We start from the raw sequence: 17,860 nt of genomic DNA on the forward strand, positions 1-17,860 counted from the left end.
GTTTTTACTTTCTAGCATACATAATACAGAGACAGTATTGTAATTGGAAAGAATTCGAATTGGAGATTTCGACGAATCTCCATGTTTGGGACCTCCCAAATTACTCAAAAATGCTTTGATCTAGAAGGATGTAATTTGGTATACTGTCTTAATACTAATTTGTAGATTTCTGTCAAATTTTGAGCAAAAATCGTTCAGAGGAAGTATGCCTGTCCTGCTGTTCGAATATAAATTAACTCAATAATTACAAAGCGAAGTGAGCTAGATGGATGAAATTCTGTACACATATTTAATATCTATATGGTAGATATCTATCAAATTTTAAGCCGAATCCAACGTAGGATTAACCGTCTTCCGGTCCGTACTTTCAGGACCATATAAATGCGATAACTTATGTATATCAAATTTGATATGGGTTTTTGTGACAGAAACTTTAGTTTTATATCAAACTTTTGTTTCAATTCATTGGGAAAAACGCGTCTAAAGCACAAATATGATTTTCGGATATTATTAAATGTATGCAGAATATTAATCGCCAAAAAAAAAAAAAAAAAAAAAAAAAAAACTCGCAAAGGATGACACGATAGATTTAGTAAAAATAATGAATTCATGTCAAAAGTTCATATTTCTTAACTATTGTACACCAATGCCATGCAAGCCGTTCTCTAGGATGACACGTTGATGTTGCCGCCGCGTTACTACGGAAAGGGGATGCAGTAGCTTCTGAGGGTAAAAACCCCTGAGCACCCGAGGGCAGAAATCTGACTTCTAGCTCATATGAAGATGAAACTTCACAATCCCTTTTTATAGGGGGTACATTCACACACCTCACAGATAGAACACAGATGAAGAACAACCATGCCCGAACCGGGATTCGAACCCGGGACGCCCAGATCACGGGGAAGATGCGCTACTCCTATGCAAGGACGCCGGCGGAGGGCACGTTTTTAGAGAGTAATGCGAGAAAGTTTTGAGGAGACCTCTCTTGCTGGTTGTTTGATATCAGAGATACTAAAGTAGTAAAATAAAACTATTTGGAGCCGATAGATTGCATTTCAAAATGCTCAAAAAAATGTTGAAAATATTACATGAAAAATAATTTTTCCATAGTCAAACATAGCTAAATGAAATTAATGGAAGAAATGAGATTACATTTTTTGAAGGCAAAAAATGCCCCCCTTTTTTTTTCTGAAGAAGGAGAGAGGGGGGGGGGTGGACTAATATCAAAAGTCCCCAATAGGGAAAATTTGGCTCTATGGAAGTGGAAATATTACATTCAATTCAAGTGAAACGGGCTATTTAAATTATTGGAACTCATAAGAATTTGTTATATCTCTTTCAAATCATCTTTTTGACTCACAGATAGAAAAGTTCTTTCTTCCATAGTTGCATTATGAATAGAATGAACCTGAATATTTCCAGTATTTTCTTATGATATTCCAAAATTAAACCATAATTCGAGACATTACAATGTTAATACATTTTAGGATAATTCATTATAAGGTAAGTTGGTGACCAAATATTTAATGTTCACTCAGGGTTAAAGTATAAGTAATGAATATCTTCTTTAAAGATGATCTTCAGTGCTAGAGTAAAATTATTTGTGGTAGGTAGCGAAGAAGTAAGTAAAATAAAAACAAAGCGGTTAGTGTAAAATGTGCAATAAAATTCAAGAAAAAAATATATTAATTGTTGTAATTATAAATTTGTGACTATAATCCTCAATTGTAAATTCCCTGTATTATATATTTTGTATGGCAACAGTTAATTTTCTATTGGGCATTGGCATTATATATTCATTTTTATTATCGTTCTTAGACTTTATTTTTCCTTCGCTTTTTCTTTCCAAACGATGTATAATAGAATAATTATCATTTTTCTTCATTGACATCATTTTATTTATATTATTCTAAGCTTTATTAATTCTGTTTAGTAAATATCATCATTGATCCTAATGATGTGGTATTTAACATAAAATTTGGCATATTGTAAGAAGCAGAAAAAAAGTAATTTTCTGTGTAAACGATCATTATGTAATTTTGCAAATGAAGCATTATAGTAAAATGCATTAATTGGAATAGATGTATTTAAGTTTTCAGCAGAAAAAAAGGGATAGGAGAAACCCTTAGAATCTATTTCTTTCATTTTTTTTTTTGTGTGTAGAATTTTTAAGAAAATTCTTAAATTCTATTTAAATAAATTTAAAAAAAAATTTTTGATTTAAAAATATTTGAAAAGCGTTTTTTAATACTTTTTAGATCTAATGATGGATCCTAAAAGCGAGTTGGATAAAGCCGTGAATGCTTTCATGACGTATGAAGATTATTTGGATTCAATGCTCACAAAGGACGATCTTATGTTTTTGGAAGTATGTGCATTTTATAAATTTACTTATGTAATGAACATTTATATACTAAACACCAGATTTTTTTAAGATTAGATTTTTTAGATAAGATATATAGTAAAATTTAGATTCCTTTTCTTTCCTCTTTTTTACGTTTTCTTTTTTACAAAATAACTTCTTGACTTTTAGACTACCTTTAAATTTTCCGATTTTTACGAGATTTTTCTTTAATTATTTAAGCATTTTATCGATCAGATCCAACCGACTAAATCCTAAAAATCCTGCATCGTTTCTTCTTGACAGCTACGAAACTCATGTAACTATTATTGCCATTGTGGGGACCAAAAATAATTGTGGAATTATCATGAATTTTCGAACATACAATAATCATAGAATGCATCTGTTTCACAGGGAAGCATTTTCCCCATTCAAAACGACTAACTGGATCTAATACCAAGTAATAAATTCACACTATTTATAATGTGGTCAAATTAGATTATTAAATCTGATTTCAAACAGTGTCATGGACGGCTTCGAAGTTTTAAGTTGTAGATTTTAATCCCTCTAATAAGAATATTTTTATTAATAATGTGATTTTTCTTTCATTTGCAACTGATTGACCAATGATGCATCCACATCTCAAACATGATTCAGCCATTGTGAAATGGTCAACACAGACTCCAACCCTAACTCTTGCTGGTCTATATATCACATTGACCTCCACAGTGATATCCTCTGAACATGTGAATTCTTTTACTAAGGCTCAGCAAAGAATAAAAACAAGTAAAGAAAACCAAAAATTAAATCTAAGACTATCATTGATAGTCTTAAAATACTCACCTTAGAAGCACTGACCCCAAAATTATATATATACACATATAATAATTGCTGCTAAAAAGTTGAGAAAAAATGAATTCAGGAAATAGTGATTCTTTTTCTAAATTATAAAGTTCAGTAAAGATTCTTCTGATTCATTAAATAGTACCATAATGAAACTATTTTAAAAAGAACGGACTTTTTATAAACTAAAGTAAATTGTAACTCTTGTAAATTCTTTTTATGAATACAAATTTGATGTATAATTAAAAATAACATTCTTAACGTATTTATTATAAGAAAAAAATTCTTTTTTTTCATTCATGTTTTTTAATGATAAGTGTAGATCAATGACACAAAAGGTACAACCTTAAGCTGTACGTTTAACCAACGTAAAAGATTAAAAAAAAAAATCGTTAAAAATGTTAAAATTGAAATGTTTGTTTTTTAAAATATGTAATAAATGAAAACTAAACAGAGTTATAGGATTTGTAACAAAATTATTTACTTACATACGAAATTAGTAAAAAATAATGTACAAAGGATGCAACACTCTGTCCTATTCTTGTAAGGATACCGTGAATGGACTTTGATGTGCATCTCATTGTAAATAATTTTTCAACCAGTTGTGATGCATTGAGTAACGAACTACTTCGAATATGATAATTAATTGTATGACAAAGTAGTGTTAGAATTTAATCCTCGATATTCTGTTATCAAAATTATCAATGTTATCAAATCCTATATCAAAATTTGATGTTGTGGAAGTGTTTTAAATTGTACCGCTGCATCCAATATTCAACCCGAAATCGGCGAAATGGAAGTTGATTCTTGTTTCTATATTTGTATCAAGATTGTACTTTGCATATTAAAAGTTCAGATTATTGCTATGATTCAAGTTGTGTTTGAGTACAAAATGTTGATTTCTTAGAGGAATTTTTGATTAGGAATTTTTTTTTAACTAAGTAGATTCTTTGTAACTAGAGTATTTGCTGTTGTACGTAAAAGAGGCTTTAATACCTGTAAATTTAACATGAATTCATGTTTTGTTCAGTTTAGTCAACGTTTTGTTTTAAAGATATGCTAGGACTATGGCATATGGAAATCGTCATTTAGAACCCTGGTCGATGGAAAGGATGACATTTATGTCAAAATTTCCCATAATTTCTATTTTCAAATTTCTGCGTGAATTATTTAAAGCTATTTTTATACAGCTTTAAAATATAAACAGCAACTCTATCGATAAAATTTAGCAAAGTATTATAGATGTTATCTGTTTACTACTATAATATTTTTTTCTCAAATTCCAAATAGTCTTTTTAATCAGCATTGCTTTGTATACGCATATTAGAATTTTTTTAAGTTCAGAGTCTTGACATTTCGTGCTTCTTTCATTCAATATGTGTGGGGTCTTTCAGAGAACAACTCTATTGTATCTTTCCATTACGAAACACACGATATTCTGGAGGGAAAAAAATAAGATACAGGAAGAAAATTCTTTCCTTTCCCCTCTTAAGGAATTCATTTGGCCCCTGGGCAATCTAACCACCTGCACGGAACTTGAAAGCATTTTGCTACTTTCCCCACTTCACATTTTTTTTTTTTTTCTTTTTTCACTTCTTAATCTCCTACTCTGCAAATAGTTTTGAAGATTTTCTTTTCTGAGAAGCGCCGCTTCTCATCCAGCTGCAGTGTCATTATGTCAATGTTTCTGTTTGGATAAGTGTTTCTTTTATTATTGCTTCGTGCTTCTTCTTTCAGCCGTGGGAGGGATCTGTGGTCACATTCGCCTTGCTTTTCATTATCGCAAAAATACAAAAACGTGACGCATTAGCTCTTCAGGTAGGTAGATATTAGATGCCAGATATTAGCGGCATGTTGCAGTATGTGACTGCTCCGACCTCGGTTGTCCCTTAAGTTGTTTGTTTTCGCCGTAGGTTCTTATCCAACATGGCATAACTTTTCCTTCAGGTATGAAAATTTCTTCCACACTTAATGCTGGACTTGAGAACGATTTCGCATCCTGGAATATTCTGAATAAATATTTTTCAGGATATACAAAGTGACAAAGAAATATTGATTAATATTTTTTGTCCTCTGACATTTTGGAGAGTGAATAAGGCTAAAATAGAATAAGAGGGCCTGTTTTTGCTTTCTCATATGCGAAGTATTTATAAGGAGCTGCAATGATAACATGTATATAAAACCCTATCTTCAGGTTTTGATGAATTTTCAGGTTTTAAATATTTGTAGAAAAATCAGGTGCAGTGGTCTCCCAGAACTTTCCCGCATCGCCCTAATAAATTTATCTGAGAAAATGCCTTGCATGAAATTGGCGTACAATAGAAAGCTTTAGGTTGAATTTAGCATCTTTACTGAATCTATTGCATGATACTTGACGATTAGTACCTGGCATGTGGTTAATAGTATCCAAAAATCGAACTTGCATTTTAGACGCGTTTTTTCCAACCGATTAAAATCAAAATCTGACTTAAAATTACACTTTTAGCAACAAAACTCCATACCAAATTTAATATATTTAAGCCATTCCGTTTACATTTTTTGAAAATACAGATCGACAGATGGTCAATCTCTTATTCGATTTGACTCGAAATTTGATAGGAGTCAACACTATAGATGTTAAATATGTGTTTCGAATTTTATCTATTTAACTCTCTTTGTTTTGTAGTTATTGTGTTAACTTACAATTGACAGACTTCGTCAGAAGTATTTTATTCAAAATTGGATAGAAATTTACAAATTTGATGCTAAGATAGTATACCAAATTTCATCCGCCTAACTGAAAGCATTTTTGAGTTATCTTCGTCACAAATAGACAGATGGACTTTTTCAAAAGTGTGTTTTCCGAACTCACGGAGGTTTAAAACATGGAGATTCACAATTCTATACTCGAATTCGAATCTTGCTATACTTTCTCTCTACTACGTATACGAAAGTAATAACAGCAAAGGTAAATTGGTAAAAAAATCATACGGATAATCTTTAAACCAAAATAATAGATGTATCTCGCCATCGATGAAATTATTTTAAATGAAGTCTGTCCCTTCATGTTCATGCTATTACAATAACTTAATAACGCAGTCAATGAGAAGGGTGAAAATCGGTGTATGATTTTATTACTAGAACCTTAGATTTGTAGGAAATGTTGGGCTAAATCCATCAACGGATTGACTGTCTGTCTAATTGCCTCATATGTTCGCACTTGTCTCAGCTCGATAATTCGAAAATGCCACAGGATTAGATGGGCAAATTATATCTTTGAACCAAAATTGTAATTTTTCGTCTACTTTTAGACCAGATATGTCAGTAGATAGAATGTCTGCTTGTTTGACTATCTGTTACGTTTACTCAAAATCGCCGTAAGCAACTCAAATAATCATTTAGCACATAATCTTGATATCACAATTATAGATCTGTATCAGATTTTGGATCTAATGGGGCGATTTCGAGAAGTACCAAATGCACCTGTTGATTCTCTCTCTCTACTGCGGTCTGAAGATTCTAGCCCCCCCTCCCGGAACTATAAAAGACGGGCATCTGAAGCTGCAGTGAAGGTGTGTGTATCGTCAGAAATCGTGTGAGAGTAGTCGGAGTCGCCGACGCGTAGAGAAACTGAAGGATTAGACAGAAAGGAAGCTGCTGAACTAGCAATTAAATGGGCTGCGTCATTGTGATTGATCGGCGGTATTTTGTTGTAGAAAAAGTTTTGTAACAATATGTGTAATTTTTAAGAAATTTTATCTGGTATCAGAACATTGTAACTGATTATATTAGGAATCTTTATATATCGTTCTAATATGAAAAAGGTTACGAAATACCATTTTATTTTCTAATCTTATTTCATTCGTAGCTCCAGCTGTTTGGCATGAAAGATGCCTGATTCATTTTGCCATTTTCTTTTTTTTTTAATTTTACATTTGTCATTTTTTTTTTTTAGTATACAAAGAGAAAGTATTGTAATCGCCAAAATATTTTCGAAATTTCGACGAAACTCCACGTTTCAGGCCTCCTTGAATCCAGAAAAAAATTTTTTTTTTTGTTATTATGTCCGTTTGTGGGCACAATAACTAAAAAAAAATTTTTTTTTAGAACTACAGATGAAATTTGGTATATAGTCTTCACATAAACTGTTTAGGTATCTGTCAAATCTTGAACGAAATCTATTCTCATAAAGCCTGTCTGTCAGACTGCCAGATTATAGATGAACACGATAATGACTACAAAATGTTAAGAGCTAGAAAGATAAAATTTAGTTTACAGGATTAGCCTAAAATGTAAATTCTTATCAAATTTATGAAAGGGTTGATCATCTATCTATCCTTCTGTACTTTCTCAAGCATGTAAATACGATAACTTAAAAACGGTGGACGTATAAATAAAAATTGGCGTGTGATTTTGTGACCGCAATTGTAGTTCTATGTCAAATTTTGGCCGGAAAAAAGTTCAAAAAATACATATTCTACTACATGGCACTTGCGTGTTAATCGTATATCAGTGACAAATCACCAAAATTGAATGCTAGTTTCAATTTAAAAAAAAAATATTCTAGATTCGCTTTAAAAATCGGAATTTTATGTGTGAAAATAAACATTTGAGCACTTGTGGCGTTTAGGACATTAAGATCCGCAGTTTTATGTGAACTGAGATAAGACATTTATTAGACAGCATGCGAGAAAGATTCGAGGAGACCACTCTTGCTGTTTAATAAATGCATCAAAGACCTTACGCTGAATTTCGACAGGAAAAAAGTTCATCGTCAGTGAGAGAGGTTGAATTTTTTAAATGTTTTTTTAATTAATAAAAGCTAATAATGCGACATTTATCTCTTTAGTATTTCCTGTGATACATCAAAGTATAGGACGCATTGTACACTCATGTCCAAAATTAAGGTCACAAAAATGTTTTTCAAAGTAATTCTAAATCGCTACCAGTAAAATGTAAACAAATTATATTTTATGTATTGTGAAGGACCGGCAACACGATATTAACCTTTGTTGTGGGAAAAAATGTTGTTTAGCATTAGTTTTTGAGGATCTACTGAAATTAGACCGTTTAGGAATTTGGGATTTTTACCTGCAATTTTGTGAAAATTGCATTAAAACAAAAAATTTAACCTGTTTCCAGTTAGAATGAATTTTTATAATCGTTTAGACGATTCCTTGAGACGGAGAGACGTTGGCAGGCTAGAAGCTGGGCAGTCTCAAGCGGAGGTGGATCGATGGTTACAAGTGGCTCCAAAAGTGGTATCCAGGTTGTGGAATAAATTCCAAACAAGTGGTACTGTAACCAGGAAGGCCGGCCAAGGCCGTCACAGAGCAACGACGCCTGCACAGGATCGCTATTTGGCATTAAACGCACGACGGCATAGGCTGACAACGGCTCCTAAACTTGCTCGTGACCTTGCTGCTGCGTCTGGAATAAGAATTTCCAGACAAACAGTATACAGACGTCTAGCAGAGAGGACCCTTTATGCTCAGCGAGCAGTTGAGTGCGTCCCTTTGACTGCATCCAACAGAAAAGCCCGGTTGTTGTGGTGCCAAACACATCAGTCTTGAGCACAGCAAGAATGGGGACGTGTTCTTTTCAGTGAGGAGTCGATATTTACCAGACAGAGTGACACTGGTCGAATCTTCATCTGGAGAGAGCGAGGAGCTCGCTGTCATCCCTCCTAGTAAAAGAAATCGACAGATTTGGTGGCAGAGGAATCCTTGTCTGGGGTGGCATAATGTTGGGCAGGCGTACACCACTGCACGTCTTCAATGTGGGTACTGTCAATGCACATCGTTATAGGGATGAGATCCTTGAAGCCTATGTGAGGCTATTCAGGGGTGCTTTTGGCCCAGAATTCATGTTTATGGACGTTAACGCGCGTCCACACAGAATCCAGATCATTGATGATTTTCTTGAAGAAGAGGATATTCCACATATGGACTGGCCCTCGAGGTCTCCGGATCTCCATCGTATTGAACATGCTTGGGATGGTCTTAGAAGAGTCATTGCACAACGTAACCCCCTACTAATACCTTCCAAGAGTTAAAAGCCGCGCTTTTGGGAGAATGGGCTTTGTTGCCCCAAGCATTTATTGACACCCTCATAAACAGTATGAAAGCTCGTTGTGAAGCTGTATTGCAGTTCACGGTGGTCACACTCCATATTAGACAGGCTTTTCCCGAGATAAAGGCTTTATCTCTGATTCATAATGTAACACATTTTGATATACCCTGTTTGTTAATTCCCAATTAAAATCTTTTCCCTGTTGTTAATGGTCTATGTTCTTTCTTCCATTGTAGTGTACCTCTGTGCCAAATTTCGTGGCAATAAAGTGAATAGTTTTTCATTTTTCGCAGATTTTATGTTTGTTACCTTAATTTTGGACATGAGTGTATTTTCATTACTATGTCATCATTTGCTTTTCCCAGGACAAAGAAATGTGCAGGGATCTTCTGGTGCTCGGATATCATTCAAACAAGCGAATCATCCCGAAGGAAGCTTTTGATCAAAGGAAAGCGCAAAAGGCTGCACAGACAGAAGAACAAAATGTCAAAGACATGTAAGATATGTTATTGGAAATTTGATAACAAGATTTATAAGTATTAAACATTTATTGCAGAGATGTATCAAAATATGGATAAGATAGCCTGAGCTTCATTTTACTTTCTAGCCATTGATTCTCTCTGATTTCAAAAAATATATAATCAGTTTCTATGTAACCCAGAATTTTTTTTAAAAAAATGTCATCGTAATTTCAATTGTGTATCGTCAAATCTTTTTTTCCATGCTTCTAAATATCACAAATTTTCTTTTTTATCTCTTAAATACTAACGCTATGGATGTAAACATTGTTTACAACCTAATTTTTTTAAATAATTCCCCATTAATTAATTAATTGCATCATATAAAGGCAATGAAGTTTGCTTAAAATCTCTTTAAAGCGTTTACTTAGATAACGAAATTTTCAATGAAGATTGAACTTATTGACAATTACAGATTAAAAATGTCTAAGTGCTAATAGACAAAATAAGTTATATTTTACTCACACACAAAAATAATAAATAAAAAAATAAGAAACTGTAAATTTATTACACACAGGAATCATAGATGTCCAAATGATAGATCATCAGTAAGAAAAATATTATCTTAATTATATTTTTTTCTCTTCTTTTTCTACGAAATATGGCTGATTTTATAGATATTTATTATCCACAATCTTTTCTTTTATAATGGTTACAAAAAGTATAATGTTATTATGATAGCTTTACAGCACCAATCAGAAATAAATTATTGAAAATGTGTTTAATAAATCTATTTTCACCATTTCAGAATATTCTGGTTTTTAGAATTGTCAATCTTAATTAAAGCAGCCAACTGTTAAATATAAATATTCATTTTTATAATACCTTCAGGCTATAATGAAGCTCATATTAAATAAAAATTATTCTTCGGGAACTATTCTCTGGAAGAGTTTATTTCAATCACAAACCGTGGAAACAAACACTGAATATATTTCCTTAACATAGAATAAGATAACTTAACTCATAATCTGGTGATATTTTGAAAACAGTTCTATTAAGCTCAAATTTGTGACCATGAGAAAGTTATATTGGGATCCCGATGCAATTTAAAGAAATTCCTTTCCAGAAGTACCAGTAAGTGAAACAATATGTACTATTCTTTGGAAGATGTCGAAAAGATAAAATATGAACTGATTCATTTTAATATTTTCAAGTCAAATATAATTAACGAGCGAAAAAATCCCACTATGCCTTTATTAATTTATTATCCGTATATTAATTATGCCTTTTCAAAAATCTAAGGATCGCTCTGTATAAAATTCTGTTGGAACCTTCTTTTATAACAAATAATTTCACTTTGAATTAAAAAAAATATATTGGCATTTTTATAAAATAATGTTACAAACTATTTTACAAAAATGTCTTTACGAATGATTATTTGTTTTGTAGAAGAATTTGCGGCAGTGAATTACAGACTTCCTGCAACTTAATGCAAGCTCTAGCCAAACGAGAAGAAGACAATTTAACAGGTTGTCTGGCAGTAAGTGTTAAGATACATTTGTAAATAAATTTTAACTTTTAATTTTTGAAAATTTAACCGATCTATCTAATTTATAATTTATAGAATATTTTATTTCTTTCTAACACGGCAGTTTAATATAATCTGACTCTGAAGAATTGGCTGGTATGACATAAAAATTGTGATATCCGTCAATCTAATTAGATAAGTTAGGAGATGAAAGTGAATCAAAATTTAATACATATGGCTGCGCTTTGTTCCTTTATAACATGTGATTAAAAATACTCCGATAATGAGATGCAGGAAAAAAAATTCACCGATATCAATAGAATTGTATTTATTTTTCAGTTTTTCTATGTCTCCCTCTTTCAGCAAAAGCACTCATCTAAATTTGAATATCCATAGAAAAATCTGTTAAAATTGTAAAAAATGCAAGAATTAAAAAAAATAAAAATAAAAAAATAAAAATAGAAATGCTAAAATGGTACAAACGAAAATATTTTTGTGAACAAATATCTCTTAATTTCATTTGATTTATTTCTAGTGAAGACATTCTGAAATTCACTAAAAAAGATGATGACGGTCATTTATTTTGAGGTGCATGTAAAAGTAAAATTCTTCCAGAACTTTTCTTCTTCATGCCTATTGATTAATATGCATTTTTATTAGTTGATTATTATTTCTATTTTAAGAGTCTCATTATGAAAATAGTCGAATTATAATTTAACGTTTATTTTGAAAGGAATCTTTGGCATAAATTTAATTTTCATTCTATGATATTAAATAATGACATATGCTGCTCTTTCTTCAAAAGTCAATCAAGTCCTTAACCTTTTTTTTGTCAATTAATATTGATGCGCAATCAAAATAACTGGATACAATCATATTCTACTGAAGAAGTAAGCAATTTTTTAGATCACGATTTTAGAAATATTTCCTTACGAATATAATGTAAATTAATAGTGCTGCCATCTATTTTATAAAATATTATCTAAAACTAAGACATGTTCTAGAATGTTTTCATTTGCAGACAATAATATTTATTCGAGATATCAATGAAAAAGGCGAGGAAGTTTCCGCTTACATTGATTATAGGCACAGATTAAGAACCGAAGACTGGATACCTTACTTTAGAGGAGAGAAAAAGATTGTTCCTTCGGAAAAGGATTTAAGGTAAGTTTTTTTCTGTAAAAGATCATGATAGGAAATAAATGAGACAATTGATGTTGAATATAAAATAATCATATATAAGAAACACTTCTAAATGAGATTATTAGGGGGATTTTCTAGACATTCTAAGATGAGTATTTTTATATATCTAATATAATCGATGCTGTCGTCAATTTCTTTGTTTTTATCGAGGGAATGTGCACTTCGGAGCAATGCTTTTGAATTTTTAATTAAAATTGTTAATTATTAAAAGTTAAAAAAAATTTCTTATCTAAGCGATATCTATTTACTTAGTTTAGAATAAATTGGAATTCATTTTCTTAAATCGTACAAAATAAACTATCATTAAATGGCTAAGTATATTAAAAGAAATTTAAGAGGTTTTCACTCAGTTAAAAAAATTAATGAGGAATCAAAGTTATAAAAATGCTTTTTAGCTACTGATTTTTTAAAATTTAATTATTAAAAGTGATGAATATTAACTGTGTTGCTTATAGGTGTGAGATAATAACAAAAAAGCCGACTAGTACTAGTAATAATACAACAAATGCGGATAAATAAGAATAGTGTGATTAAGTATTATTAGAAGATTGCCTTTGAATTTTTCTACTATTTGTTATACAGAAAAAGAAAATTTTATAAAGTGCAATTTTAATGATTTCAGATTTACTCTAAAAATATTTGATATTCATAAATACCAAATATTTTTTAAACTCTCTTTAAATAAACATGATAACAATTCTATTATTGACTGAGATATAATAAAAAAAATTATATCGAAAATTTTCGAAAATTATTTAATTTAAATTTAAATTAAACAATTAAAATTATTAAATTAAATTTTTATATGATTATTTAATTTTTGAATGAAAAAATACATGAGGTTATTTATGCACTATTTTTGAAGAATATTATTTTAAATTTAGCAAGCTCTTTATTCGCTATTTTCAAATTTTTAAAGATTATTTCTGATTAGCTTCTTTTTTGCAAAAAAGTAAATTATTATTTAATATTTTCTTCGTTAAAACATCTCGTTTTTTTAATTATTTTTTTATTTGTATTTGATTGTATACCAATGGAAATCTTTAACAAGATTTTGGTTCCAAAAAATTGAAAATTTCGTAATCATTTCAAAGTTTTTTAAGAATTTTTTTTGAAAACTCTTTCCAAACATAGTTTGTTCTATTTTTTTCTTTTCTAAGTAAAAGAATGTGGTAGGAGATTTTATATATCAGTGACTTCTGATGACTTTATTATTTTATTGTGGTAAATATTTTGTAATAATTAAATTCTTTTAGTTTGTTAATTAATTTTATAATATTAGATTGCGTGTCAGAAAGGGGAAAAAAACCCTCTGTATTATCTGGGAAATATACATTAATCGTTTTTATTAATGCATTACCTTTCTTCAAAATTTTTACATTCTATGAATGAAAATAAGTTTCCTTTTATTTATAATGACTCTTGATGGCCTAAAAAGATTAAAGCTTTCATTTTAAGCACAAATATTTAAGAATCCAGCAGCTGTAAGTTAATTTCTAATGATAGATGAAGTATGAGTAAAAGTACTTTAATGATAGTACTTGCATTTGTATATTATAAATAATTTTATTAAATAAAAAAAATATATAACTTGTTGGCCCAAAATTGATGTGAAACATTGCGAATAATATTTGAGAATAATAATGAAAAATTCATCTCGACCAGAAGCGGAAGTGTATATTTCGAGTGTTGCTCTGCAATATTTTTTAGATGAAACCGAATTTAGGATATTTATTAAACAATAGATGGCGCTTTATTCGGGAAAGGAAAAATGTTTTCAACGTCTTTTCGTTTCACTTCTGCCAAAACTTACACAAATACCTTACATAGGAAAAAAATTATTTTATTTTTCTCCTAAATTTTAAGATTGATTGTCCAGCAAATGAATTACAAATTCTAGTCCTTGTTTTTTTTTTTTTTTTTTTTTTTGTGTTCAAATTATAAGTAAAGGATTTTAACAGAGGATTTTGTGCTTTTCGAATAAATTCAATCTCAGTACCACACAGTTTATAATATTTTTTTATTAATGTTGTACTTGCTAACAATATATTAAATTTAACATAATTAAATGCGTTCAGTATTGATTATCAATGCAGACTAATTATAAGTAATTAAAAGTATTTTGATTTAAAGTTCTGTCATAATATAAATGATAAAGACTACATTGGAAATAATCCTGTGTGTATTTGATAAAATACTGCAAAATTTTTATCTGTTTCAGCTTTTATAACTGGGTTAAAGGAACTTCGTACCATACATCGAGTGCCAATTTCGAAGTTGTGCCGGATACGGATACTCTGAAGTTAATTTTCATTTGCACGACTGATCGTTATGTTATTGATGTCAACCCAAAAGTAAGTATTTTCCGAATGCATATTGTAGATTAGAATCTGAAAGGGTAGTATTACCCTTTAAAAGTTTTATGATGTTGTAGTTATAATTAATGACTTGCATATTTTGCAGTTAGGTATAATTATTTGAAATAGTTATTATTTTTTAGTTTTCTATGAATTCTACAAGAATATTTAGGATTATTATTTTTTAGAAAACTTTCTTTAATGACAAATTTGTAAACATAATTCATCCATTAATTACATTAGCAAATAAGGCTTTCAGAGATTTTTCTCATTTCTTGAAAGATCTTGTTATTATTACGTTGCACTGAACAATTACAATCCTTTCCTTAAATCGAAAAAAGTTTTAAAAATTTATAGAATTTAATATAAACTCCAAAAAGAAGAAAAGCTTCTCCTTTAGAAATGCGTCTTTCTTGATGTATTTAATTAAAAACTAACCCCCTATATGAGCTGTTATTCTGTAAACAATATCCTGCCTACACAATGAAAATATTTTAAATATTCTGCCATGTTTAATTTAGTTTACTAAATTTACGTAAGGAGATTTTGTGTTTAACCCCCCCCCCCCTCCTGGTATGCTGTTCAAGGTCAATGATGTTATGATGAAGACATCACTGGTCTTTAATAATACGAAATGGTAGCGAAAATCCTATTACAATGAATTCTTGATTTACCAAATTGTTCTTTCACAAAAATTCTAATTGGTAACGACCTATTAAATAACATTCCAATAAAGGGTAGCTGTGCAGCTGCTGATATTCCGCAGAATGAGAGGAAAGGGATACAAATCGAAACAAAAATACTTTTGAACAATTTTTATGTACGTTAGAAAATCTACACATGCAAATGAGATTGAACCACATGCGGTGACAAAAAATTCACAACCGGACGTACCAAAACAAACCACCGTAACTTGCAATGAGATCTCACAATTGATCCGAAACCTTATAGAAAGTGAAAAAAAAAATATTTATGTCTTCTAGATGAATTTATTTTCTACCTAGAACCGCGCTGAAGGAAACTGCTTTCCAGCAAACCATCTCAGTCGACGGGTAGTGAATATCATTTTCACTTGTGTGACAACTGCCTGCTGACGTGTGTAAGCACATGGTTAGCGATTCTGTAACATAAGTATTTCGATGCGCATAGCGCGTCTTTCACCTCAAGTGATTAATGAACAATAGGTTTATCTACGTACGAATTTATTTAATCTTTTATAAAGTGGATTATTTGTTTATCCGTTTTTGTGTATGCGAAAATCTCCTTTTTTTTGTTTGAGATTGAATTTTTTATTACAATGTTTTGAATTAATATCCACGGTTAATCGAAAGTTTTCTATGTTAAATATCAATACCTGAAAATAATTTTAAGTAGATTGGATAAAGAAGCTTTTGCTACTGGAATCACATGAATTCAAGGGAAACATTCTTAGATTTCTGACATATGCGATGTTTTTAAGTAACACATAGAAAAAGATTTTTGAAATTGATAAACAGGTGTTGAAACTTGATGGTCCATTACAAATTTGAAAAAAATAACGATATCTATTAAATATATTGAACACATATTAAAAGTTAGATATTCCTTAAAGAAGATAATACTGTGAATCTGGTGAAATTACATAGATTTTTAATTATGTATGGAACTTCAAAATCATTGATGTATTTCGCATTCGAGAGATTCAAATGCTTATTTCGAATTTTTTAAATCAGTTATATAAATGTCACATAGAAGAACAGAAAAAATTGCGAGTCGTGAAAGGCAACATATTTTATGCTATAATAATTTTATGATAGTTACATGCATTTTTTATGCATAAAAAAATGTTGCATATTATGCAAAAACATTTTATCCCATTCACATCATTGCCTTATCTTTTAAGGTTCTAATTACCATTTTTTTAATTCTTTGAATGAAATCTTTGCTACTGATGAGATTATAAGTTCTGTCGTGAAAATATTTTTTTTTCCTTTGGAGCATAAAGGATATGGAGGATGTTTCCTTTAAGGGGTTTATAATGATGAAGGAGAAAGGAAGAAAGAGAAAGGTACTGGATCAATATGAATAGTATATTCTTTAAAATAATATTTAATTTTTAACAAAGAATTGACTTTTACTTGCGCTTTTTGGAGAATAGAATAATTTTCAAAAGTAAAGCTTTAAGTAGCGTGCTTGAAAAATTAAAGAAAGTCATTTGTTCAAAATGCATGAATTTGATTATGATGAAAATGATTTGTTCGAAATGTATTATGATGAAAAAGGATTTTTGCAACATGCCCCACAAAAAGCTTTGTCACGACTAACTAGTTTCAAGTGCTTTGAAACTGTAGAAATATAAATTCTTGAAGAGAAATACGTTTAACATACAGTGCACTTTCAAAAAATATTCTTTATTTTTTCTATAAATTGAATCACTTTTAATAATTTGACTGCTATTTTTTAGATTTAAAAATCTTACTTTCCTTCTCTCCCATTCTTTCCTTCAGACTCAAACGACGGAAAAAGTCTTCCGCTTAGATTTGGCAGACACAAACTATGAACAAGCAGCTATATTCGATCACGTGGTGGACAGCCCCATCCCCTGAAAACAAGGAAAAATTGCAAAGGATTCGAAACCGCGATCATTGAATTACCCATCCATTCTCTCTTCTTACTCGCTAATAGAATACTGATGACAACGAGATGATACTGAATATGGTAGAAGTTTTGGTATAAAAATTTCTTTTGTATGAAAAAAAGTATTCAGGTGTGATGAAAATAATTATTTGAAAATATAAATATGATTATGATTGTTATAATTATAATTGGATAAAAAGTGATATTCAAAATATTTTTCATTAGGTGGGAATAAGATGCACTCGACATGCTAATTAAAATGATGAATACAAAGCTTCCATATTTTATTAAACTGATTACCATTTCTAAAATGTTGTTGTTTTTCACACCGTCCAAAAGGAGTGTCCGAACTAAGCAAATATACCTGTATATCGATGAGAAAATGTCACACAATTATCCTTCAAAGAACTTTCATTGAATGAAAAACCTAATAATCTTGATTCCCTCAAGAGAACACTTTATG

General features: G+C 30.3%; 1 protein-coding gene across 3 annotated transcripts in view; it reads left to right on the forward strand.

Annotated features, from left to right (window-relative positions):
- LOC129970054 (cilia- and flagella-associated protein 299-like) overlaps positions 1 to 17,559 on the forward strand; it is a 46,474-nt gene extending 28,915 nt beyond the window's left edge. For 2 of the 3 annotated variants that reach the window (XM_056084431.1, XM_056084432.1), the window contains exons 2-7: positions 2,259 to 2,368; positions 9,601 to 9,731; positions 11,143 to 11,233; positions 12,243 to 12,385; positions 14,646 to 14,778; positions 17,268 to 17,559. In XM_056084431.1, the coding sequence (XP_055940406.1) occupies positions 2,259 to 2,368; positions 9,601 to 9,731; positions 11,143 to 11,233; positions 12,243 to 12,385; positions 14,646 to 14,778; positions 17,268 to 17,366 (707 nt within the window). In that variant the 3' untranslated portion in view covers positions 17,367 to 17,559. Of the gene's footprint in view, positions 1 to 15; positions 139 to 2,258; positions 2,369 to 9,600; positions 9,732 to 11,142; positions 11,234 to 12,242; positions 12,386 to 14,645; positions 14,779 to 17,267 lie in introns of all 3 variants that reach the window. The other variant, XM_056084433.1, reaches the window with a different exon arrangement.
- The last annotated feature ends 301 nt before the right edge of the window (positions 17,560 to 17,860 follow it).

This window comes from Argiope bruennichi, chromosome 1 (genome assembly GCF_947563725.1).
Source record: "Argiope bruennichi chromosome 1, qqArgBrue1.1, whole genome shotgun sequence".
Classification (NCBI taxonomy): Eukaryota; Metazoa; Arthropoda; class Arachnida; order Araneae; family Araneidae; genus Argiope; species Argiope bruennichi.